Source organism: Ursus maritimus, unplaced genomic scaffold (assembly GCF_017311325.1).
Source record: "Ursus maritimus isolate PB19 unplaced genomic scaffold, ASM1731132v1 scaffold_20, whole genome shotgun sequence".
Taxonomy (NCBI): Eukaryota; Metazoa; Chordata; class Mammalia; order Carnivora; family Ursidae; genus Ursus; species Ursus maritimus.
In genome coordinates, this window is record NW_024424453.1 from 10,854,113 (window position 1) to 10,881,269 (window position 27,157).

The 27,157-nt window shown below is 39.3% G+C and overlaps 1 protein-coding gene across 1 annotated transcript in view; it reads right to left on the reverse strand.

Moving 5' to 3' along the window:
• The window catches only part of ARHGEF26 (Rho guanine nucleotide exchange factor 26), a 117,289-nt gene that overhangs the window by 73,491 nt on the left and 16,641 nt on the right, over nucleotides 1-27,157 (reverse strand). The window contains exons 4-5 of the mRNA XM_008706933.2: nucleotides 17,587-17,643; nucleotides 13,994-14,154 (exon numbers count right to left, since the gene is read on the reverse strand). Of these exons, the coding sequence (XP_008705155.1) occupies nucleotides 13,994-14,154; nucleotides 17,587-17,643 (218 nt within the window). The remainder of the gene's footprint in view (nucleotides 1-13,993; nucleotides 14,155-17,586; nucleotides 17,644-27,157) is intronic.

The window sequence follows — 27,157 nt, forward strand, 5'->3', positions numbered from 1 at the left end:
AACTAACCTGTATGATACTATAATGGTGGATGCGTGTCATTACACATTTGTCAAAACCCATTGATTGTGCAACACCCAGAATGAACCCTAATGTAAACTACGATTTTGGGTGAAATCATGGGTACAAGGGTTGGACGGTCACAAGTGTCCTATTCTAGAAGGTGTTGACAGCGAGGGAGGCTGGGCTTGTGGGAGGTCAGGGAGTATCTGAGAAATCTCTGTACTTTCCACTCAATTTTGCTGTAAACTGAAGTTGTTCTAAAAAATTAAGTATATTAAAACAACAGCAGTGAATGAGTCAAGTGAAGAGGGATATCTAAAAGCTTATCACTCAATCTCTGTTCCTGTGTACCAGGATTATTTACAGCATCCCAGCTAGAAAGGGAAATAAATGCTTTTTCTAAAGATCACCAGAGGAAGGAGGGTCCTTGCCATCCTTCAGGAGCAGTGGCATTAGCCACTGGTTTATACTTACTTCCATCAGTGGGGTCCATAGGCACCCTGCCTATTCTCATGTGCTTAAAAGTTAAGACAAGTTTTAGGGAGCTTCTTAACCAACCCTGATCTCTTAGATCCCTTGACTGGTAGTGGTTCCCACAAGTCCTTCCTGGCTACTGGAGAAAGAGCTGACCGGTGGGAAAGACATCACTTTCTAACCAGAACTAGACTCCAGGCTATATTCTTTTTCATAGAACAGGAAGCAAAATGAGTAAAAGTCACACACCTTCCTGCCACACCTGAATACTCAACCTGTTCATCTTCAATTCCTCTTCCCCTAGCAGCCCTCCAAAACTAGAGGAAGGGAGTTTTCACTCTAGTTTTTGAAGAGGAAAAACAAAAATAATCATCCCAGCTTGCATTTATAGAAGTAGCCACTGATCAGGCATTATCTGATAACGAAGAATCAGCCTCACAGCTGGCTGGCATCAATGCATAATTAATCCTCAAAATTGAGATACCTTGTGAGAGTCAAATGGGGCAATTAATAATTACACCTGAACGACTGAAATTATCTTGAACAGGTGAGAATGTGCAATTACCCTAATAATTTAAAGAGCACTTGCTGAATACCAGAGACTATTCAAACTGCTTTTCATGTACTGACTAATTTAATTTCCACAACAACCCAAGGAAGCAGGTACCGTTATCATCTCCGTTTTAAGTATTTGGATCCTGAGGCACAACAATGTTAAAAAGCTTGCCCGAAATCACACAGGGCAAGAGGTAGAACAGGGATTGGGGAACTCGGGCCGACTGATGACACTCTTGGATAGTCACCATGCCATATTGTATGACAACCTAGCAACATTCTAGAAGTCTCAATCTTTACAGTGTTTTAGAACAAGCAATTAAATCTTAACCGCAGTTTTTCATAGTCCTGGATTATTTCGTTACTGTGTAATTTCCTTTCTTTTACATCCAACTGAAATTACTCCTGATATACCTTAGGGTAGAATGAGAAAAGATAAACCCAGTTTAGGCTAGCAAAGTGCTGGCCACTTAAGTTTTGCATGTCTTGTCGAGTCTCTTTATTCATGGCAGTTATGTTCTATAAAGTTACTGTGAACACTGAATTAGTGAATACTGAACCATTGCTCCTAGTGAAAATACAGGGTTAGTTTCCTCTAAGCCTTTGGTCACCTCATTTTCATCAAATGACCAATACATAACCTTGTTTTACATATCTCTCTGTTTAAAGACATTTCATTTAATATTATTAATTCCCTAGCATTGAACTTGTGGCCAACAGCACCACAACTCATGCCTGACGAAACTTATCTACCACATGCATTTTCTCCATAAGGCACAGGACAGCCTTCTTGAACCTAGAAACTCCAGAGAGCACTTCCGCACTATATCTCTGGGGGGGCCACTTTAAACAGCCAAGATCACCAACCAAAAAGCCCACAAAAAAATGTCAAAAATGCAGCATTAAATAGACTGCATGTCTGAATGATTGCAAAAGCACAGCAAGTATTAATTCTGGGTTACAAATACATTTTAGTGAGTAGTAGGCCAATTTGCCGATATGGAATCAACTGTATATGTCACTCATAAAGGTATCAAGCTCCCGCAGCAGCAGGAGTATAGAGATTTCAATACTGACGGGCAAATCTGAGTTCACGTCCCCACTCAGACACCCCTGGTTGGGTGACTGGGGTAACTTACCTCCCTCTGAGCCTTCTTTTCTTATCTACAAAGTACTCATGCCCAAACCTTCTCTTCTTTGGGCCAAATAATAGTAATTTTAGTAACTTTTCATCTTGAGTTTTATTTTCCATTTCTAATAATTTTTCACTACATGGTCTTTACAGAGCTAAGCCCCCATGCTTCTCATATGCTATGGAGTCAGGCTAAATATAGGAGCCTGGTTCTGATCTAACTGTAGCAAATGAAGTGGGATTGGTAGGTACACTGACTCGTCTCAGGGAGTCTAAATTTAAACTCGAATGAGAGAAAAAAGGATGCAGAATAGTGTATATGAAGAAAGAGGGATAGCAAGAAACCATTCATATTTGCTTATACTTGCATGAAGAAATGCTAGCAGGAGAAACAAAACATCTCTTGCGGCAAGAGAGGGGGAGGGGTCACAGGACCAATGGGGATAGGAAGGTGTGGAGGGCATCTCAGTACAGAAGTCTATACCATTGACATTGTTTGCACTTTCAAGCCATGTACATATATAATTTATTAAAAACACAATGAGATATCCTCTCCTGTAAAACAACGAGTCAAAGAAGTCTGGGTTCTAGACTTAGCTCCGATTCTTATGGGCTGTGAGACCTGAGAAACTCTAAGTTACAGACTGGGATAGATGGCCTCTAAGCTCACCCTCAATCCCGAAAGTCCATGGAAATCATTTATTAATCACAAAATAAAGTAAAAGTATTAATCGAGATCAGTGGTACCACAGCATTTACTGTGAGACACAGATTAATAGCAAGTGGGCTAGATCTTAGTCAAGCTAATTATCTAACATGATTGGTAGGTTTTACAATTTCCATTTCCTATTCCAAATAAATCATTTGGAAGTTTAAAAAATGAAACTGTAATCAAGAATTACAGAAATTTTAGCAAAACTAAACATTATCTAAGAACATGATATAAAAGGAGTTTCTAGTAAATCATAAATCAGATGATTTTCTTTAAGCTAGATAAACTGACAGTATCCAAATCCCCCAGATTTATAAATCACTCAGAAGTAAGGCAATTGAAGAATTATGTATTCAGACTAGAAGCATATTTAGTATTTTGAACTGTGACCGATATAACCCAGGCTCTGTTTTCTTTAAATAAAAATCTTCATACTGTACTTAAATGATCAATGTATAACATTACAGAAATGTTGGTTTACTAAGCCCCATTCCGTATATACCAGTTGCCCACTTAATGAAGTTACATGCAAATATAAAATATTTAACAACATATGACTAGTATGGTATTTCTACATATAGTGAAAGACAAAATTGAATTATATGTGAACTAAAACATCTATTAAAGACTATTAATCTTATGAGATTAATCTAATAAGGGAGCATGAAGAAGGAAGAGTAACTAAGGGTTAGAAAAGTCACTTCCCTGGTTCCTGGGCCATGCTTTGTCCTGCTTTGAGGGCGATCCTGTTTCTCAGGTATCTGTTCCATGTGTGTTTACCCCATCAGATCACCAGGACAGGAATTATGCCTGTCCTACCCACTGTTACATTTCCAATGTCTAGCACATTGCCTGGTACACAGTAGGTGCTCTATAAATTATGCTGGGGGGAAAAAAAACCTCATCCTATCAATATTTTGATAAAATATTTTATTAAAGAGGAAGACGTAATGCCTAAAAATCTCATATTCACAGAAATGACTATTTCTCCAAGAAAATAAATTCCATAACTCATGTGGAACCATTCATTCAAAGTAGAAAAAAAAACAAAAACAAAAAAACAGAGGAAGCCCTGACTTATTTGGAGGAGTACAGGAAGAAAAAAAAAAAAACAAAACATACCTAGTGTTATTCTTCATTTAAGACTCTGGCTTTTTGACAAACTAAAAGAAAAGTAAATAGGTACTTGGTGCATAATAGTGTGTAAAGTAAGCTAACATCCTATTAAAAATAATCATACTTGTACATGCAAAGAACATTTCTGGAAGCTATACAACAAACCTGCTGGCAGAATTCAAATTTTTCACCATATATACATATTATTTTGGGGGGTGGTGGGCGGGACGTCTCACCCACTCTTTCTTGGATTATAACAGAGTAGCCTCCTCCAGATGGATCCATATCTAGCCAGCTCTTCTCAAGGGCATACATGGCTCACAGGGAAAAAGCAGGCATTTCAAATGGATCTAAGCAGTTCTAGACAAATTAAACTTTTACCTCGTCACACTTTGTCTACAATTGAATTCCAGGCTTGTTAAAAGAAATACATCCACTAAGATAATGAAAATGTTATGCCACATTTTCCTCAAATGTGTTCAACAGTTTGCAGAGGAAAGGAAAGTCAGTTATGCTTAGAGGGCCCTCTGCCCCATCTGTTTTTCATAGCTTGGATGTTGACTCTCAGAAAACCGTTTTCACATATTATCTTATTAGCAGGTTATTCACATCTTTACTTCTTCTAGCCAATCTTTCCCACATTAAAAAACAAAATACTGGCAATGTGTACAGCTACATTTTTTCATACCATCCCCAAAAGGCTTTTACCACATCCAGGCCTTAATGTAAGTCAGACTTCTGAGCCTAAGGGAATGTTTGCAAAGCCCACCCTCGTGAGACCAACTTTCCTGAATTCATACCATGAGGAGAATATACTGTCTAGCAAAAGCACTGGTAGGAATAAGTAATTCTCCAAGTGTGAGTTGGTGGTAACAGACTCCCAAGTGGACGAGGACCTCAGGGCCCCAGTTTTAGATTCCTTAGTTAGTCTGATAAACATGAGCTCCATGCTGATGGAAAACTCACATAGCAGCTGACATGTGGAAGGATGAAGTGATCTGCCTACAGATGAGATTAGCATTCCTTGCTCCAGTCTCAGGAGAGAGAAGTGTGATCAATAAGAACTGGTCTTCAAAATCAGGAATCAGTTCATGCCAAGAAAGTCTGCAATAGAACAGACAAAGGCAAGCCAAAATTTCCCCAGTTTGAACATCTGAGCTTCCAAACACAGGGGTCTTCAAAGAGTCCCGAGGAATATGTTTTATTCAAAAATATGCAGGGGAAGAGTGTTTTGAGTTTAAGTAATTATACTTTCTCTCTCAGTTGGAAAAGATACTTAATAAGCAAAAAAACAGAACCACCCTTGTGTATATCACTCAGAAATGTTAATAAAAAGACATCCTGATCTCTGAATTTATTAATATTGGTTAACTGATATTCTGATATTCTAAATTAATCAAACTATATTCTGATCACAAAAATAGTTTTGTGTTAGTAAACTGGACATTAGCCAGGAAGATTGAAAAAGAAAAATAAAGGGACAGGCAAGGGTCCAACTAAAGGCATTTTAATACGATGATCCCCGCGGATGGCAGAAGCACAAACAAAACAAATCAAATTTTAATATGGTTTAAAAGCTACAAAACATGAATTCTCAAATGACCCTACCAGGTGCTCCAAAAATTAGAGATAAGGCAGCTAAATCCGTGATATAGATTTTTTTAAAAACAGTCCTCCCAAGGATCTTTCACTTCATATTACTTACTGAAATCCTAGAGAATAATTTCACGTCTTAATCATTTCTGCTCTCTTTTCAATAGAATAGACCTCAAGGAAAATTTCAACTTAGGAGAGTGGCTATCAAAGATGTCCTTGAAAACATCTTATTCTTAGCAGATTTTTCAAAGATCTCTCCATACACACACAAACATATACATAAATATGTAGAACTAAGTGCTGTGCATCAAACGTACACAGGATGCAAGAGAATCAGAAGTAGGAGCTCCGTACCAGGACGACTTCAGCAGATAAACACAAACACTGCCATTGTACCCTGTTCTGGTCCTTCATATCACTCTTCTCTGCTACAAAAGAAATTCCAATGAACTCTCGATACAGAGACAGTTTTCTTGCTACAAAGGGACCTTTGTTTGAAACCCCCACAAGTGACAAGGTCAATCTTAGCCAATCTTGACATTTCTATGGAACCTTTCCACCAATTTTTTTTCTAAACTCAAATCATTTCCTGAAACCTTTTTGAAATCCAAAGAAAACACTGTATAGATAAAGTATCAGTTGGGTTCTTTAACAAATACCATTCATGATACACATTTTCCTCAAGATATTTTTCTATAAATATACTTGTAAAATCTAAAATCGCAAGGGTTGTATGATTTAATCCACATCCTTTAAAAAATAGGCTAAGAATATGGTAATAGTATACTGAATTAATATTTAAAACGGTATTCACCTGTCTTCTTAGTATATAGAAAGTGATTTCAGATTTTTTAATAAAATCATATTTTCACAGCTTTTACACAAAGTTGACATTTTAAAAATTAAAATATTTTCCTGCAAGGTTGCTCAGTATTTACATTACCACCTAAGGGACAAAGAATTCTTTCATTTAAGTCCTAAGAAGGACTTGCAAACTCATTTTCTATGAAAGTTTACTTTGAAAACATTAGACTTTTCACAAAGCAGCAGCAAATAAGCTGAATTTATTTAGTGCTTTTTTTTTTAATCTGAATTTAGACAGCACTTTCTAAACATGCATTTCGTTTTCTTCCCCCAAATCACTGTGAAAGTAATTTAAGGACTTTAACGTAAACAATTTGGATGTCCTTTTAATTTTATTGTATAGTTGCATGTTAGGGCTTCTGATAAGATATAAATTATAGGACACTTTCATAATCAATTAGCTTACACTGTCAACCCTTCAACCACGGAGACACATTCAGAGACTATGGTAAAGATACAGGACAATATCTTCACTGGAATGATGACCACAGGGAAATGACAAGATGATGTCTATGATGTGCCATCTACCATGTGGTGTCAGAAAACCAGATACTCTTTGTTTTTAAGGTCTCCACATTCTAAGAGGTCAAAGACATTCAAATACGAGATAAGAGTCTAATCACATTCTATGACTAGCTCCAAGGGTGATGTACACCAAAAAAGAGCAAATCCTATATTCCAGATGGTCAATCCCTAGCAGAGGCCTAAACTGAAAATTAGCTCTTTAGATTGAAACCTCAACTGCACTTAAAATATCTCTGTAGTTTTGAAAAAGTGGTCTTGGGGAAATGCATTCTGAAGAATCAAAAAAAAAATCACTAATTTCAATTCCATTTAAAAATGTGAATGACCTTAAACCAATTCACATAATTTGTGTCTCAATTTCCTTACCTGCAGCAGAGAAATGACAGTGCTCCCCAGGACGCTATAAAGGATTAAGTCAGCTGAAATAAGAAAAGCCCTGGAAAAACATAAAATTGATGCCCAGGTGCTAATAATTAATGCACAGCATTTAGGGCCAACTTCCCACAATAAACGAGCCATCAGTAAGCTTAAAGGAGCTTGCTTTTGAAATTAATTCATCAACCATCTTCCTCATGCTTAAATCAAGTGCTAGATTTAACTTGGCTAGATCACAAAGTTTACATTAAAATCTTTTCCATCGGCCAGAAAAACTGTGTGGTCCTGCTTGTTTAACTCACAACTGGCAGAGTCAAAAATCCATGTAATGGTTCAAAATCTCCAGCTGTAAATGCAATGCAGATGAAATACTGCAACTAAACCCCAGCCATTGTTTCTTTTTCCAAAGTTCTACCCTCATTTAAGATTGATAACAGCTAAGGACTAAGCTTGGTAACACTTTCATCTGTCCCAACCAGGAGCATTGTCCAAGTTTAAATCTCCATGTGACAACTCAGAATCCACAGACTCTTGGAGCTTTGCAAAAGCAATGCAAGAAGGCAAAAAAGCATGTAGTAGCCCCAAACATCTGCAAAAACTAACCAGGAGAAAGGTCTAATTGGCAGCTGGAGGATGTCAGGGCCTGTTTGGAAGTACTGGTCCAAGGAATCTACTGCTTGCAAGGCAAACACCAGGCTGAGAGGAAGCAAAGAGCTCAGATCTTAGTCCTAACCTAAGTCAGGACTAACATGCTTTATGATTAGAAGAATCCATTTATCTGGACTTCATTCCATGTCAAAATGAAGGTGATTGTTAGAATGTTTTAAGACATGCCACAACCACCTTTAAAAACAAACACATGCAAACAACTGTGCTAGAGTCTGTAAGACAAGACCTGTCCTTTAACCTAGTTCTGGAACAATGCCAGCAGAGGGAAATATAGAGAAGACATCACTCAAAAGTCATTACATAAAAAATCCAGACACCTTTCAGAATACCAGGCAGAGATGATCAAAATTGCAGTAATAATATCAACAAAATCATCACTGCTCCTGGAGGGCTTATCTAGTGGGGTGCTAAGTATTATCCCCTTTAATTCTCATACCAACCCTATGAGGCTAGATAAGCTATGGGCCACATTAGAGAGAGGGAGAACTAAGATGGAGAAATAATAAGCATTTGCCTACCACGTTGCTAAAAAGATATATTTTTCAAAGTTTGAAGCTTTACGTATTTGTGCTGTAATCTTCAACTTGTTGCTTCCTACAAAACTTAATAATAGTAATTGTAGTAATAATGTATTTAAACACAAATATTGTTGATAAAAATTATAAAACATTACTTAACTCAAACTAATGCCAATTGCCATTTGACAAAAACAGAGTGAAGGGTACATATGCACCTGGCGACCAGTGTCCCAAAAGGAAAGTGGGGCTTCAAAGTGTCAGCTGTCACCGTACCTGGTTTCCTGTGCTGTAGTCCCTCCCTCACTTGGGCCTGGATCTCTTGGTCCAGAGTTTATAGATTTTGCCCGCTGCTGTGTGAAGCAGGGTATAGTCCAGCTGTGTAGAGCTGAAGGGGCGGGGGTGGAGGGGGGAGGTTTCTGGGGTCTACTTCTCACATTGGGTTTCACAAAAATTCTGTTTTTAGTCACACCTTTACTCCAACTTCATCGATTCCTGCACCTTCCAGAGGTCCTGGGGTTTAAGTCTGGTTCTTTCGTGGCTTTCCTCACTACCAGCTTACAGTTTACCTTCCCAGAGGGCCTTAAGTTGTTACTAAGAGTCCATCTATTCTCAGGTTCCAAAATATGGCTGCTCTTGTCTCTTTTCTCGTTGCTGTTGTTGTTTTTAATCCTTAGGGGTTTGTGCATTGACTATCCTATCATTTTTCACGGGATTTCAGAAGGGAATGAACGTAAGGGCATGTGTCTCAGCAGTCATCTTTAATGGGTGGCATCAGTTACAAAGACTTTTTATAACGACTTCAGACCCACTGCTTTTCCACAGTCTGACCTGAAAGGACTGGAACTAATACTCAGACACCTGTAGCCTTTCTTCTACTTGAAAGGATACTTAAATAAACTGCTTATTTCTTTTACTATTACTTCGGACACCAGTTTGATAAAAGCTGAACAATGTGGACTAAAATATTCTTGAATTTCAAATCAACTCCTTCATTTATCTCGGGACAAAGAAAAAGTCAAAGCATGTCATATAAAGGGACTTCTGAGTGTCATGTCTTTCAACTATCAGCTGAAGAAGTTTGGTTTTAAAAAGGCAGTTTTTCTGTCACATGAAGAGAAATAGGGCAGTTGCTTTATTTACCAAAGAGTCTGTGGTAAACTTATGTTGTCTACCGAGTAAGAGAAGAGCATTTGCTGATGACAAACAATGGCGACAGCCAATACCTCAGGTTCTACAACATACAGAGTTCCATATTCTCTGGCCTAGTTAAACTCAATACGTTTTCTCTTAAAATTTAGCTTCAAAAATTAGTCAGGAAGGATGAAAAGCTAATGTTAATACTATAAAACTCTTGAAGATTTCCTGTTATGCATTAACGTTTAGAATTGTTAATTACCAAGTAGGAAACACACTTTACAATGCAGATATGCTGTACCATTATTTGCGTAAAATGTCAAGTTTTGAAATATAATAATATTAAAGCATATGCATTTAGAACAGTGTTTAGTGTTGCATATTTCAAGTTTAATATAATCTGATTAAAATCAGGAAAAAGAATCTTCTGGGGGAACAGGTGCTGGGTATTATTTTGTATATTTATTATTTTTATAATTTACTCTTCCATGCAAGGCAGAAACTGAAGCGTTTGGCATTAGCTGCTCATCATAGGTTGGGAACAAATTCAGTTCCTTAGGACACATAAAGCACATGGATGGGAATTTTCATTCTGCAAAAACTGAAGACAGCGTAGTTTTAGCTTTAAAATTACTTCCTAAAGAAATACAAATGTTTTAACTTTGCAGTGGGAAAAAGAAGAGCAAGCATCTCGCAAAGTTCTTTAGCACTGTCCACAGTCGACCAGGCAGACGCCTGGGAGGCAAACAAAACTCCTCCTTCTCCCCAAGTCCTCAAGATTCCATGTTCAACTATCCCTCAAGTCCTCCCTCTTAGGCCCTCTCTCAGTTTCCCATCATGTCTGACTACTGTCATGGCGTCAGATCCTTCACCATCTGCACCTCCTCTCTAATGCAAACACCATGCTGTCATCTCCAGACCACCCCAGCCATCCCCTGCTGGATCACTCAAGGTTCCCACACAGCCTTCAGGAAACTGTGAAAATGCCTCAGCAGAGCACACAAAGGCCTACCCATCTGTTCTAACCCTCGCCTTCGATTCTCACCGGGCTCCTCAAGCTCACAACCTCCAGAGTGACCCATACTTGCGCATTTCAGTGACCCACACCTGCTCTAGGATCCCTCCACATACACACTGTGGATATGCCACCAGCCACCACTGACCCATGAGGACCAACCACTGGGCAGATGCCAGCAGAAATGCTCTAGAACCCTGGCACCCTGCAGAATGGGATGCTCCACAAGTGCGGACTAGAATGAGCAATTCTTTATAAAGAAAAGAACTTAGTAGGGAGACACCACTGATAAGCACTCACACCCAGCATCAGAATGATCTCGTCCCTGCCTGCTTTCACATAACGTCTTCTTACACAGAGGGCTCCTCAGTGTTATCTATCAGCAAGCAGTGAAGAAGCTGAGTCACTCTAAAGGGGACCAGATGTCACACTGTTGAATCCACAAAGCTGAATATTGAGCATGTTCTGACCTCACCCTATTCTAAATATCCCATCACCTCTGGCTACAATTTTCCATTAGGGGAAAGTACAACACTGAAGGTAGTCTTCATTACGCCACACTGAACAAGGCTGCGCTTCGTCAGGAATCACTAATTTAAACACCAGTCATTTGCTTGATTCAACATTTTATTTAGCATTTTCTTATGACTGGAAATTCTTTTTTTGGGTAGCACATTAAGCAGTTATCACTTTAGAGTCTCTTGGAGACCAAATGATGGAAGTTCTGCAAGGAGGCATTACATAATGAGATGAGCTTTGCAAATCTGAGCATCTGAATTTTTAAAACACTGTGTCTAAAACGAGCGTTTCAAACTAAATCAAATAAACTTTTGTAATATGTTTTGATGATTCAGGCATTGGATTTTCATGTAGAAGCGGAACATTCTTAGTTGAAACACACTGTAACAGAGATCCAGTATCACATAAGGCCGCTACCCAAATTAAAACACTGCCTTTGGGGCACCTGGATGGCTCAGTCAGTAAGCATCTGACTCTTGATTTCAGCTCAAGTCATGATCTCAGGGTTGTAAGATCGAGCCCCACATCAGGCTCCCGCTTAGTATGGAGTCGGCTTGAGATTCTCCCTCTCCCTCTGCTCCTGCCCCCCACCCCGGGCTCTCAGAAATAAATAAATAAATAAATAAATAAATAAATAAATAAATAAATAAAATTGGGGGAAAACACTGCCTTTTAAGTAAAAACAAAGTAAAAATACAAAAGATGTTTCTTTTTTATCTTCAAATGGCGTTTAAGAATTTTGAGTTTTGTCTTAAAAATAAAACATAAACAAAATGTCCAGAATACTGTCTTACTATGAGCCAGTATAGAAATGAAAACTTTTTAGTAAAATCATACAAGATTTAAATTTTATAAAAGATTCAAATTAAAATCATCAAATTTTCATCTATAATTTAAATAAAATGAGTTATTTCAGGGGTTAACCAGCTATAGATTTTTTCAATCCCCATTTAATAAATACACAATTGAGGGGGCAAGGTTTAGCAACTTGCTCAAGGTTAACCAACTACCGAAAAGAGAAGTGACTGTTTGAACCCAGGCCCCCCATGAACCACGCTGATACACAAGCAGGGCTGTCAGGGCCCAAAGACCGCAAGGACCTAAGACATCCTCTGTTCAAGAACTGTGGTTACCTGATAACAGAATTTATGAAAGGCTTTCTCTGGAGTCATTTATACACAGCAAGAGGCTGACCAATGCCCACACAATTCAAAGCATAATTCCATAGAGACATAAAAACATGCCACTGTGCTTTTCAGAGAACATATTCTCATTAAAATCATGACTTACATTTTATAGTTATCAAAACAGTAATAATTCTTGATGGCTGTGTATCTAATACAGCACTTTGTTTTTGTCGATCAACCAAAGTACAAGTTAAAATGAAAGAGATTCAATCTGAAATCTGAATACCTTTCAAACAGTGACACATCATTGAAGCCTCTTGTTCTGAGGTTTTCTCCAAAGGAGAAAAGAGATTTTCATTTCTCTTACTGAAACTGGTAAGACCAAAAGGACCAGTAGGCTGAACACAAGCAACAACCCACCTTCTAAACAAGGATTTCCAAGTGGTGGTATATGCCACCAGGGCTCCCAAAGGCCCAGTGGGTCCTCTGAACATGCATTTTTAAGAATCCATGTCAGTATCAAGATTTCCAGGATCCCTTCCTGTGGCAGAATCTGGCTTCTGAAGTTGTGCCACTATCATCAAAATTTGAAGATCTCATTGATCCGACCACAAACTCCAGCTCTCTTTGGTAGCCCCACCTCCCATGCTAATCTGTTCAGCATGAATGTTCCATCTCGTAAGTTCAAAGGGAAGATCTACCTGCACACAGTGATGGAGCCAGCAGGCATGAACCTGTTATCATTCCTGGCCGCTTGGCTCTGCCCTCACGTGACAAATAAGCAAGGTCCAGATTTAGAAGACACTTCCAGACACTCACCCCTGGGACAGATCCAATTTTTGTGGGCCCTAGAGCTTGTACAATAGGTAGGCCCACTAAGAAAGAAATTAGGCACAAAAGCAAATATTTAAGAGGTACGTTTGCAAGTGAGAAGACTTGAAGCTTAAGCTTCATTAATTATATGGCAAACCCGCCTCTGACCCAACTATACAAAATTGCCAATATTCAACCATTTTGATCTACCAAACTAGCAACTTAGGATAGCTCAGTGTGTCACACTGCTGGCACAGGGCTCCTCTCTAGGCTCCGTAGTTCACTCAGAAGAACGTAAGAGCTCACTACTCGTATACGAACTGAGATTCCTACGCTCATTAAAACTAACAATGAAAACTCCTCACTAGTAGTGTTTATGGAATGTTAGATAGGGAAAACCTAAGGAAACCATTACGGTCATTATGACTACATTTTCAAAATAATATTTACATAGATGAACAAAAAATATGAAAATGTAAACAAAAATAATTTTTGTATTTGAGTAGTGCTACCATGAGTTACTTTCCCTCACAACTAAAGGTTGTTCTATTACCCGTATAATTTAAAAGGAAGAAGAAGAGGACAAGTGTGAGGAGAAGAGGCAGGGACACAGAAGGAGTGAGAGACCTCACATGTAACTGTGGTGACAATTCATTATGCACTTACCATCTGTCTATACATCAATAACCCGAAACATATCTTAAAATTTATTTCAAGGGATCAAGATAAAAGCCAATTGAATCAATGAGAGACCTCATACTTCTAAAGGTCTTTCTTTTCAGATAACATAGATGTTTGTTAGTAAGGAAGGTCTTGGGATGACCAAAGGCCAACTAAGGTGAACTTACTTTTTGCTTGCCTCACAGACATCTGTTATGTTGGAGAAAAGATGGTGACTCTCTGTTTTGGTCATTGTATCACTAAGTTCTTTAGAATTTTTAAACATTCGTATCAAGATCTCCAAGCTGAGTAAATAGGAATGTTCAGAGGATATGACTTCAAAGATAGCCTGGTACAAAGGAAAAAAATGTATTATTATTATGATTGAAGAACTAAATAAAGTTTTCATAACTCTCCTATAAAAACAATATATCTTGAAAAGCACAAAAAAATAAGCATGAAGAAAAATGCATCACCAAACTACTGTCTTTTTTATATAAGGCACATATACCCAAACCTCAAGAAAGAGTCACTGCCCACAGTGTAAAAATGAAAAAGTGAAAGCATTTAGATGACTTGAGATTGCATCCTGAGGTCATGCTTTGTCAAGGGGTAGAATGTATGGAAGGAAAGCTAGGGCATGTCATAAAATCTCAGTGTGACATTAATTAACCTCTGGGGTCATCACCTCCAGGCCTGTTTTCAAAGTATGCTGCTCTGGGAGATGAAGGATTTATAGACATCACTTGGGATTCCGAGAAAATTTCTCACAAATACATTTCTTTGCTCTCCTCTTATGCGGGCTCCCCTTCTCTCCTTGTACTTTAATCCAACAAATTTGTAGTCCATTACAGAAAAGAGTCTGGGTGTAGTAGAAGACCATGACTGTATCTCCCCTCAAAAGGTTCTTATCAGCCATAGGAATTCTTTTATATTAAACTCATACAACTGAAAGTAATTCTGTTCGTTCACCAAGAAACCCTCTCTGCTCCCGTCAGTATCTCAAGAAGGAGTGAAGGACTCTCTGCAGAAATGTTTGGTGTCAGGCACCCAGTCGTTTACCTGATAAATGTTCATTAATGATTAAAAAGCCAACCCACATATGTGGATAGGCACCAACGCCCTGCGAAAGGAATCCATTTAGATCCTTAACAAAATCAACTTCAGATTCTCCGAGAATGGCAACACAAGGATTCCTCCTCAGGTAGGGCTGGTAAATATCCTCGCAGGCCTGAGAGTCACATCCTTCCTGGAGATCTCCCTGGAACCCTGCCGTCATCACCTTGGCCTCTAGGACGCCTCCCCTTAAGCTCTTGGCCCAGAAGGCACAGGAGATTCTCCCGTAAGTCCCTGTGCTATGGCTGAAGCGGGGTGGGAGCAGGCAGGCACAGGCAACTGGATGCCCGGCTGCTGGTAAGTGGGCCCTATTTTATAAGTCAGGTTAATGGTGCTGGTCTTAATGTTCATCTTCCTTTTCAGCATCTTTAAGCTTTAAAGGAAGTCTTACTTAAATGTGCCAGTCTAACCTCAGTTGTGCTCCAGGGACTTAAGTGATATAATCATCTAATGAGTAAAGACTAAGAACATGAAGAGTCTCACTTGACCTGTCTCTTGTATAATTCTATTACATTAATACAACTTTCCCTGGGAAATGTAGTGCAAACTGAAGACAACTGTCACTTCCTGACTAAAAATAGTGGGTGTCATGTTGTTGATAGATATCGTACCCTGGAATGACAAAATATTTTCAAAAGCGAAGGCTTTTGTAATCAAATGCAAAATACTAAGATTTAAACAAAAAGATCGCATGAACTATATAGAATAGATCACATGAAAAGATGAATAAGTGGTCGTTTAATAGATTTAATGGAATAACTGTTAAAACATCCTACAATGGAGCCATCAACTACTTAAAAGCAAATTGGGTTAAACTTTCTAAAAATAGCTACATAGGAATAGAAAGGAATCATAAAGTTAGATTTGCTGCTGTCATTAGTTTTTTCTATATCACTAATCTGAATATTTTCAAAATATAAAGGAAATAAATAGGTTCAAATAGGAAAGGTTTACAAGAACACAAATGTTCAAACGGGGTTAGGACCCTGGAGTAGCTCTTGAATTTATCCACAAACATTATTTATGTCACAATGTTAATAATAAAGAAAAAAAAAGTATCACCTACTGTCTAAAATTTGGACAATAGATTTTTTTTAAAGATTTTATTTATTTATTTCCAGAGAGAGAGTGATAGAGAGAGAGAGCCCAAGCAGTGGAAGCAGCAGGCAGAGGGAGAAGCAGGCTCCCCGCTGAGCAGGGAGCCCAAGCGGAACTCGATCCAGGACCCTGAGATCATAACCTGAGCCAAAGTCAGATGCTTAACTGACTAAGCCACGCAGGCGTCCCAGACAACAGATTTTTTTTTAATGGTATTTATAGAGTGGAATACTATATAGTGGTCTGAATGAATGATCTAGATTAATATACATTAACATGGATAAATCCCAAAAATAATGCTGAATGTCAAAAGTAAACAAAAAATATGTTCAGAATCATCACTTACCTACATTTTAACACACACATACAGACAACTATATGTACATAAATATATGTAATACATGATTTAAAAACACAGATTGGGGGGGCGCCTGGATGGCTCAGTCGGTTAAGCGTCTGCCTTCGGCTCAGATCATGATTCCAGGGTCCTGGAATCAAGTCCTGCATTGGGCTCCCTGCTCAGTGAAGAGTCTGCTTCTCCCCCTCACTCTGCCCCTCCCCACCTGCTCAGGCATTCTCTCTTTCTCTGTTCTCTCTCTCTCTCTCTCAAATAAATAAATAAAATCTTAAAAAGAAAAAAACACAGATCGGATAGGTACACATCAATTCATAATTATAGCTGCCCACAGGGAGGAGAGGAAGGGAATGGCACCAAGGAGAGCACAGGGCTTCTACTTTATTGAAAGTCCTGTTTTCTTTTAAAAATATGAGGAAAAATTATAAATGTAATACCTTTGTTAATTCTCAGTGATGAGTACACCAATGTTACATACTATTTTGCTTTTTTAAACTTAAAAAAAATGACACTATAATGTTGCCTTGTATTTTTATGCTATTTCATGCCAATAAAACAAAAATACAGTGCATGTCCTTTGTGCAACTTATATGCATGTATATACATAAACATAGTAATATGCATATAACAGGAAAAAAGTGTTTTGAGAACGTCACTATATTATTACAATGAATAATTTCCTTAAACTGCATTTATTTAAATTTCAAGTTGTAAAATCTTATTACTATCGGTTTTATTTTTTATTAAGTAAACCTTTATTTTGGTATAATTTTAGATTTATAGAAATCTTGAAAAGAGGAAACAGAGCTCCTATTTCCTTCATCCAGCTTCCCCTAACCAGGGCACATGACATAACCACTGTACATTTTATCTGTAGACAAATGTACACGTTTTACTCAGATTTCACCAGTTTTCCCACTAACGTCCTGTTTCAATCCAGGATCTAACATCTCTTTCATTTGCAACATATTTCTTCCAGTTTAAATACCTCGACTAGGTGCTTTGTTGTTTAAGCTAAAATGGCATTAAGATATTTTAAAGTTTCCTTTCCCGGGTTCTTATGTGTAGTTTTATTTGACAATGAACACATACCTCTTATGAAAAAGAACAAAATGAATATGTTTTCAAAGGAAAACACTAAGCCAGTGCACACAGTAGGTGAAAGCACACATTCTTTGGAGCTTTAAAGTATCTGCTCAGTAGAAAACATACCTCCTGTCTCTTTCTTTCCTCCTGGCTAACTGTCTGTGATAATCCATTTCTTTTCACCTAGAGGAAAAAGCAAAATGAAGTTGAGCTCATTTACTTCAATAATTAATTACGGAAGGCATAACTCCATGCCCTTTTACAAATGAATTATGAGAAATTATGCAAAATGTGTGAATTCAGTACATATTAATTTTTGGGTCCCTCACAGAATATTTAATCACAGTAATAAATTAGCATCAACACAAAAGAACTGCAAAGTGTCTAGAACACTATCCCATCAGGTTGTGCTAATCTGTTCTAGTCTTAGGTCTAGATATTCCTAAAATGCTTATCAAATTAATTTCTCAAATCATGAATGAAGAAATCTAACAATAAAGAAAGTGAAGCCACCCCTCTGAGAGTTTACTGCCCAGGATCGCACACTGAAAAAATAACTTTAATACTATTTTTCACCAAGACTCCATGGAATACCCATGCTCTTCATACAAACCCAATCGAACAAGAAAACAAAGTCCCCTCTGCCCCAATTTCATCATTCTTTTCAACACAATGAAATTTGACAAAGAAAGGAACGCCTGGGTGGCTCAGTCCATTGAGCACTGGAAGGACTCTTGATTTCTGGTCAGGTCATGATCTCAGGGTCCTGAGATGGAGCCCTGCATCAGGCTCTGCACTGAGCCAGGAGTCTGTTTGAGATTCTCTCTCTCCCTCTCCCCTGCTTCCCACCCTGGCTCACATGCTCTCTCTCTCTCTCTCTCTCTCAAAATTAATTAATTAATTGACAAAAAATGTTAGGATGTTAACCAGATATTCTCTGGGGAAGCAAAAGTACCCACAAGAACCAAGAACTAAGAACACCAGTACTGTACTGGTGAGTAAAGCCATTGCACTGTTAGCTGAATTACTGCTGAATTACTGCAATCTCTACCTAAATTACCACACATTTTTGATTACTGCAGTGCCTACCATGATTCAGCTTCGTTTTTTGTTTTGTTTTGTTTTAAGATTTTATTTATTTATTTGTCAGGGAGAGAGACAGCACAAGCAGGGGGAACGAAAGGCAGAGGGAGAAGCAGGCTCCCCGCTGAGCAGGGAGCCTGAGGTGGGACTCGATCCCAGGACCCCAGCAGGATCATGACCCGAGCCAGAGGCAGACGCCTAACCAAACAGGCATCCCCCATGACTCAGCTTCAAAGCTAGAGTAGAGGCTGAACCATGAACTCCATGAAGGCAGGGCCTGGTACGTCTTCTGGTATGCCTGGCACTGAGTCTGTCACATGAAAGATAATCATGTTTTTCAGCTAAAGATTAAATTAGCAAAAGGCAAGGCATACATAAAATATTGACCAATTAAATTCTGTGCTTAACAAAGAGAACAGCAAGAAAGGAGAGTACCCTCCCCTTTTGTGAGAAACTAACAGCAATAAAATTTTAACACAGGTCTTCAAACATCTGTAAAAAGCACAGCAGTTTGATATCCACCATCCTCCATTTAAAAATAAATATGCTTCCCATAACAGCTGGAGATTATTCTTCTTTCTCCTTAAAAGTCACATTTTTATGTCAATTTTCCCCCAAAATTTCCTAATGTAATTCTGTGTGGTAGGGTATCTTATTAATCACCCTAACGTACTTAGATGCAAAAATACATTTTTCAATTTAATTTTCTAAAATTTCCTGTGACCATTGAGCTTGAAATATAAAAGAGACTCTTCTGGATTATATAATCACCACAATATCATTAATAACCTATGACCAAAATAACACAATAACTTCCAATTTTAATGCATCAGGCCCAAAAAAGTAAATTTTACTGAGAATGCAACTCTTAGCAAGGTGGGGGGGGGGGTTATAGTGGCTTCATTAAAAAAAGCTTCACTGAAGCCAATATTTTAATTTTACCCCCCATATCTTATACCCCAGTGGTTTGACACTTGGAACAAGGCACCACACTAAGATTTGAGATGGGTAGGAGGGACACTTTTAGTAAAATTGCAAAAAGGGCAACTGTGAGAGAGGCGATCAGAAAAAACCCTGGGGTAACACTGAGCAACACGGAGTCTCAGTTTTAGAAAGGAGGATACCTGGAACGTAAAAGTCTAAAAAATGGTATCCTTAAAATGATCCCTGTCCACTTGGCATGGTCTTCATGAATCCCCAGTGGTGTAAACCTTAGGGTGAAGACCTTGGGCGCATAGTGCCCTACATTGTGCTGTCATGGAAATGTAGACACATGTTACGGTCTCTAACCTGACTTTTGGAAGAGGATAGAAAGTAGTGCAGTAGTGTAGAAAGAGTCCTAAATCAGTGGTAAAATCAGCAATTATTTACTGAACATTTCCTGCATGCCTGGATGTGTGCTAAACATTTTATACCCCCTTTCCCATTGAATCCTCCTAAAAACTCACGAAAATCAATACCATCCTTATCCCTGATTCAGGTGGGGATAACAAGTGAGGCTTAAGATCTAAGACCACACAGCTAACAGGTAGCAAGAGCCAGATCTGCATCCATGCCTGTCTAATTCCAGAGCTCATAATCTCAATCTCTCTCTTTTTTTAAGATTTATTTATTTTAGAGAGAGAGAGAGAGAGAGAGAGAGTGGGGGCAAGGACAGAGGCAGAAGGAGAGAGAGTCCTAAGCAGACTGCACACTGAGCACAGAGCCCCATGCAGGGCCCGATCCCGTGACCGAGACTATGACCTGAGCTGAAACCAGGAGTCAGATCCCCAACCAACTGCACCAATCAGGTGCCCCAGGTGGTTGAGGGACTCCTGCTCTGTGAGAGGCACCCCATTTCTAGGTTTGGGCAATCATTACTAAAACTCCTTCTAATGCCAGGCCTGTATCAAGTCTCCATATGTTCTTTTTCATCCACCCATATTGTGGAATGTTCTTAGCCTTACCCACCATCTTGACCCGGGGTCAGCCTGTCAGCAAGAATTCACGGCTAAAAAGGCTTCTTCATCCATTTTAATAAGGGAGGAGACCAGCCAGAAGAATGAAACTGTTCAGCACTACTCCCGTTTGGTTAACCCGGAGCAGGAATTTCACAGGGTTTCCTTCCTGACACACAGTCTTGGCAGATCGATATCCAGGCGCCATGCCCACAATTTCTGCAGGTGAGATCACCAGCAAGAATTTCCACGCACTGGCCTTGTCATCCAGAACTACTAATGAGTTCAGACCCAGAAATCTTAAGGGAAAGAGAATGAACCATGTGGACTTAGAGGCCTACACAGGTGACAGCTAGTTTACTGAGGGATTAAGAGTACTTTATCCCATTGAGAAGAAAAAAAAAAAATCCCCAGACAAAATAGTTTCTCTTTTGAGGGGGAAAAAAAGTAGTTTTGAAAAAGGCAAAGCACTCACTCCCAGAATTATCATATTTCATTAATACTAATACAAACAACGTAAAATACTCCTTTAACCAAAAAGTCATCAGCAACCCATAGAAAACTACTGAGACAGAAAAGAAAAAGATTCCAGGGAGCATTCCTGGATCATAACTAAGAAAACTGAAGTGCAGCCCACTGGAGGAGCCTCAAAGTTTGCTGCGGACAGTTATGACCCACCAGCCCCTCCTGGCTGGCTGCCAGGCCACAGCTCCAGCGCCTGTCCTTCTCTGTTGGCCGTTCTGTCCCCTGTACAGGGCAGGCTGGACAGCTTCCCCCTCCTGAGCCAAGAGGTATCATGATGTCCACCTGGGACTTCTTTTCATGTTCAACTTAAATTTAAGTAGTACCTGGGAGCAGGGGCCTGGATGGAGGAGGTCATGAACAGGCCAGATGCTTTCAGAAACTGAGCAGTTTGGAGAAATGAAACCAGAGAAAGAAAGGGCCCCCATGGAGACTGGTGAAAAGGCAGAGAACAGAATATTAGGGTAGAATGAACACACCGGAGCAAAATATCAATCAGAAAGAAACAAGGAAGGAAAGGAGGGATGGAGGGTGGAAAAGGAAGGGAAAAAAAGGAGAATGTGTGCCAAGTTTTTAATAGTAAATACCTCTAAGGACAACCTGGGTGGCTTAGTTGGTTAAGTATCCAGCTCTTGATTTCGGTTCAGGTTATGATCTCAGGGTCGTGAGATCCAGTCCCATGTTGGGCTGTGTGCTGAGCTTGAAGGTTGCTTAAGATACTCTCTCTGCACCCTCCCCCTCCTTTGTGGACTCTCTATCTCTCTCTCTCTCAAAAAAAAAAAGTAAATATCTCTAGAAATTCTCTAATTCAAAAAGAGCAAACCTTATCAGTAAACTTAACTCACTGGAAGGCTCAGGCTTTTTTTTTTTTTCCCAAGAAAAAAAATGTGTGAAAAGCATATGTTTATACCTATAGTTTTAAAATTGACCTGCTTTTTGCAGTTTGCACGTTTTTGCTAAGAGAATCTGGAATATTATCAAGTTTATCATGCTGTTTCAAGTTCCTCTTGTTTCCATGTGTGGAAAAGAAAAAAAAAAAAATAGCACAGCAGCTTCTAACACCTGATTCCTATTTGCTACCCTAAATGAAAAAAATTAAAATTGTACAGGCTCCTTCTACATTTTATTTTTTTATAAAGATTTTATTTATTTATTTTGACAGAGAGAGACAACCAGCGAGAGAGGGAACACAAGCAGGGGGAGTGGGAGAGGAAGAAGCAGGCTCTTAGCAGAGAAGCCTGATGTGGGGCTCGATCCCAGAACGGCGGGATCATGCCTTGAGCCGAAGGCAGACGCTTAACGACTGCGCCATCCAGGCGCCCCTCCTTCTATATTTTAATAAACGATATTTCATATTGGTAACTCTGGCTGAGTACAACTGGGAACACACAGACAGCCAAAGCAACATGCCTCTAACGGTCTCTTCTGACTTCACGTGAGCTTTCTTATTCCTTGCTGATTTAAATTTTTTATTTAACTATATCATCAGTAAGTAGAACTGCAAATGTAGTTTAATGAAACACTAAGAACTGGATTCAGTTTGGGGTTCTTGATTTTGTATAATCTAACCAATTCACAAAAGTGTTCAAATCCTACCATGGCAGATTCTAGACTCTAAGGAGAAAGTATGATGCATGTCGTTATCTTCAACGTTTTAAGTGGATAAAAATTAACTCCAATAAAACCACAGAACTGAGGGGCGCCTGGGTGGCACAGTGGTTAAGCGTCTGCCTTCGGCTCAGGGCGTGATCCCGGAGTTCTGGGATCGAGCCCCACATCAGGCTCCTCCGCTGTGAGCCTGCTTCTTCCTCTCCCACTCCCCTGCTTGTGTTACCTCTCTCGCTGGCTGTCTCTATCTCTGTCAAGTAAATAAATAAAATCTTAAAAAAAAAAAAAAACACAGAACTGAGCCCACATCTACAGTTTTAACGTAAGTTTAAAAATATAAACATATATGTGGCTTATCAAGACATGAATGCAGAGAACTCACGGTTACAATAGTTTTTACACTCATCATTACAGATTCTATGTATATGTATACATGTACTGCAGTAATCAGTATTGAAACTCTTCACTCATGATCTTTGTAACGGATATATTTTGTATATTCAAATGGTATGGAAATTGACAATTGGCTAAAACTAATAAAGAACAGTGTAAGATACTTCATCTATGCATACGATATTGTCTAGTTAGACCTAAAATTTTTGAAATTGATAAAAGGGTAAACTCCCTCAAGTAGAAAGCCAAAAGTTAATTAGCTACTCCATCTAAAATTCATGCCTGGCTCCTTCTTGATACCTTGCACATCTGAGCTTTCTAGACAACTACCCTATGAGGGAATAGAAGAAGCCTGGAAGTTAATTCCATTCCTGCATTCAGCACAGTTACGGGGATTTTTCACCTTGTGGAGAACTGTGTCAGGACACCCTGAACTTTGTCGATATTCCTTGGCCTTTGATTTCACCAACTGGAATAGGTTATAAGCCAATATGATTCTCCAGGCCCAAAGAGAGTCCCAGTACTGACATTTCTATCTACAGAATAGAGCCAGTCCTCTATCTGCGGAGGGAGTTGACGTTAATAACACCAGTCTCTCAGCCGACCAGATGGTCATTTTCCATGGGGTATATTTTCAGGCCCTCCACGAGTTACTGTTTCTAGATCAGATGGCTGGCACATTCCTTCCGTGTTTCCCTACCAGCCAGGGAAACCAGAATGGGAGGGCCTCAAATGACTGACCATCCAAAAAGGCTCAGAAATATAGCTAGTTAAAACTTAGATCAGATATTTATAATCCCTCTGGCTTCATAAAGCACTAATGCACCGGGATATTCAATTTGAGCTAAGACCTTTAAACTTGCCAGAGTTTACCCACTTGCTGAAAATCAGCTGGTTATTCACGCTTGTTGGTGATTCCCTATTCATAGGCTTTTTGTTCTCAAGAGTTCAAAAGTGCTAAGGGAATGAATGGCCAAGTAAAATTATACCATGGGACACAATCACTCTCAGGTCTTCTATAGACTTAACACAACCCACATAGCCCCTGAATTACAAATGAGCTAGAGTTCTTTCACTGTAAATAACATGGGAACAGCCGCTCTCCGAGAGTATGTTTCAAGTCCCTAAAATGAAAAATCTGCCAGGATCCAGAAACAGTGTCCTTGTAACCAGGCCTGTAGGCTCTCTGAAGGCCCACCTCATCCACAGCGAAAGATCCTGAGAGATCACTCCACCTAAGCTATGAGCTGCCATAGGACACAAGTCTAAAGGATCAGAGATCTGTGTCACCGAAGATCAGATAAACAAGATCAGGAGGAGGACAGTGTCACACTTTCAGGAGGGGGTGGGTAAATAGATAAAATACCGCTTTAAAAAAACAGAGAGGTAGAAGACAACGGCCCATTTAATAAAATCATTTTAAAAATATGTCAACTAATGTGCCAGGGACCTCCTAATTTGTTTGTTCAAAAAACTGATCTCCTCTTTGATGTACAGTAATAATTCTGTAATTCTCACCAAAGTTCTTGGATCTTAAGAAGCAGCCAGCACTCTCGGCCTCCTGGAGGTAACCTCAGGTCTGCAAAATCAATGGCAAACTCAGATAAGGCAGGCCAGGGCTTGAGGCTTTTGCTCCTCTATGGCCTGCGTCACCTTCTACAGACAGAGCCAGGATTCCTGAATGAACCCAAATTATTTCAATACAGATATGAGGCTGAAAGTACAAACCACAAGCAGATAGGTAATTAAAAATACAAGAATAAACTGTTGTCCTTTGTGCAATTTAGAAGATAAGCATGCATTACTTCATTGCAACCAGCCCTCACTAGCTAGCTACGCATATTAGCCAATTCCTGATTCAGAGTTCTTGTCGGTCCTTTATCTATTTATTTATTTCTCAAACTATCGCTGCATCAAATGCTTACCATGCAGCAGAACCTGTTAACAACCTGGCAACTCCAACTGGCTCCAAACCAATCAGTTACTTAAAACACTATCTAGTTCCCCTAAACTATGGTCCTCCTCCTGAATGGCCCAGACACTTCATCTCCCCCTGGGTTCCCAGCTTCTGCGTCTGTGAAAGCTAAGCTGTCAGTGGGGTGCCCTGGCAATTTAACCCGTTCATTAGTCCTGACATTACTCCTGCTAAACACATTCCTCTCTTTCACTTGTGGCTCCTACTGGCCTCATTCCCCTGTGGGGCTACTGAGCCCAGACTCAAATGTTGTCACCCCGTAGCCCCCAGATAAGCAAGAGAAACAGCTCTCCTTTCTCTATCAACAATTAAGAGAAGAAAATGAAGTTAGGAAAGGCATGAAAAGCTAATGACACAGAATAGAAAGGATGAAAAGGAAACTGGTTTTAGAAGTGACGGATAGTTCTCTACAAGAATTTAATAAAGGATGGGCAGTTTTAAAAAGTGGAACACTTCATAAAATACTGAGAGCAGTGTTAATAGTGGCTAACAGGGGAAAGGATTGGGAATGGCGGTCAAATCAAAGCAGATTCCAGTCTTAACTGGTGTGTTTAATGTTGTAATAAGGAGAACCTGTCTGTAAGTCAAAAAGATTGTTTTAAAAGGACTTAATCACCTTTATATTTTGAATTTTAAATTGGAAACTGAAGAACAAGTTGATGACTAATAATACGGAGTTGGGAAAAAGAACCAAACATCCACTTATTTGATGAAATACAATATGGGCTTTAAAAAGATTCTTATGGAAGAAAGTTTAATGACATGAGAAGTCATCTCACAACATGGGTAAAAAAGAAAAAAAATGTGTTACAAAACAGCAGGTTTAATGACATGAAAAGATATTTACAACATCGTTAAAGGGAAAATATGGGTAACAAGACAATATTATATTATTGAATTTTTGCTTAAAAAAACCTCTATACGTATACACACACACACACACACACACACACACAAAATGTCTGAAAATTTCTATACCAAAATGTCAACAGTGATGGGGAGAGGGAGAGATTTCAACTAATTTTTATTTTCTTCTTTTTGTCTATTGGTAATTTTTGATTTTTGCATAGTAAACATGGCTTTGTAATCAAAGCCTCATTTTTAATAAAAACTAAAACAGGTTTCAAAGTCCTTTCTCAAGAAAGGAATAAAGCAAGCAGGGCAGACACATGGAATTGTTTAAGGATGCCAGTAATACCTGCATTTCTTTGTTGCTGCCCACAAGGAAAGCTAGTGACATGGCAGGTGACCACCAGCATATAAAAGAAGTAAAGTAGCTAAGGGAAAGGGAGGCAACGAGAAAGCAAGATTTCAGTCAAGCCCGAACCACAGTGGCTTCTGAGGCAGTGAAGAAAGGGAGTGTGAGGCCGAGCACGTGTGCAGGTGTGACAGCGACGAGGAATGGGCTAGCGTCGGGGTAACAGAGCACGGCACCGCAGACTCAGTGAAGGCCTGAGTCAACTAGGGCTGACGAGGGCAGAACAGGGCTGAGGTGCGCCTCTGGCAGGAGAGGAGAACTCCTGTTTGTGCAAGTGGTGCCAACATCTCAGTGGCTATTTCATTTTTATTTGTTGTTTTTGTCAAGCGGCAAATGGAGAGGAATGATCAACTCCAAACCAGTCAGTTACTTAAAACAACACTGACAATAAAGTTAATTTCTTAGATTTGCAATAAAGATCTAACCTGAGCAAAACCTGTTCTGGAAAATTGGGTAAGAAAGTGAACATTAGATGTACATTAGATGTACAAAGCATGCAATGGTTTCATCGGACAGGGATTATCTTATCGTATGGAGGAGATCTGAGACACTGGCAAGACTTACCACTGCTGTTCTTCCATTGACCTATACATCAAACTTCACTCAAGCCATATCTCATACTTCCACTGCTTTTATTTCCTACTCTTCTGCCCACCTAGTTTTAGTCACCCTCTCTCAAGAAAGCTTCCCTGACCTTTATGGCTCTCTGTGATTTCTCTTTGTGTCATTCATTTTGGCACTGTGCCCTACATTCTTTCAGAAACACCATTTAGCTGTTTCACTTCTATTGTCTTCTGAACCAGCTTCTAAGTTCCTACGGTGCAGGTACTGGGATTTAGGCTTGCTTTGCTTGCCACATCCACCACGATGCAGTGTGATACCTATGAATTTTTGAATCAGACACCAGTTTTTCAAACTACA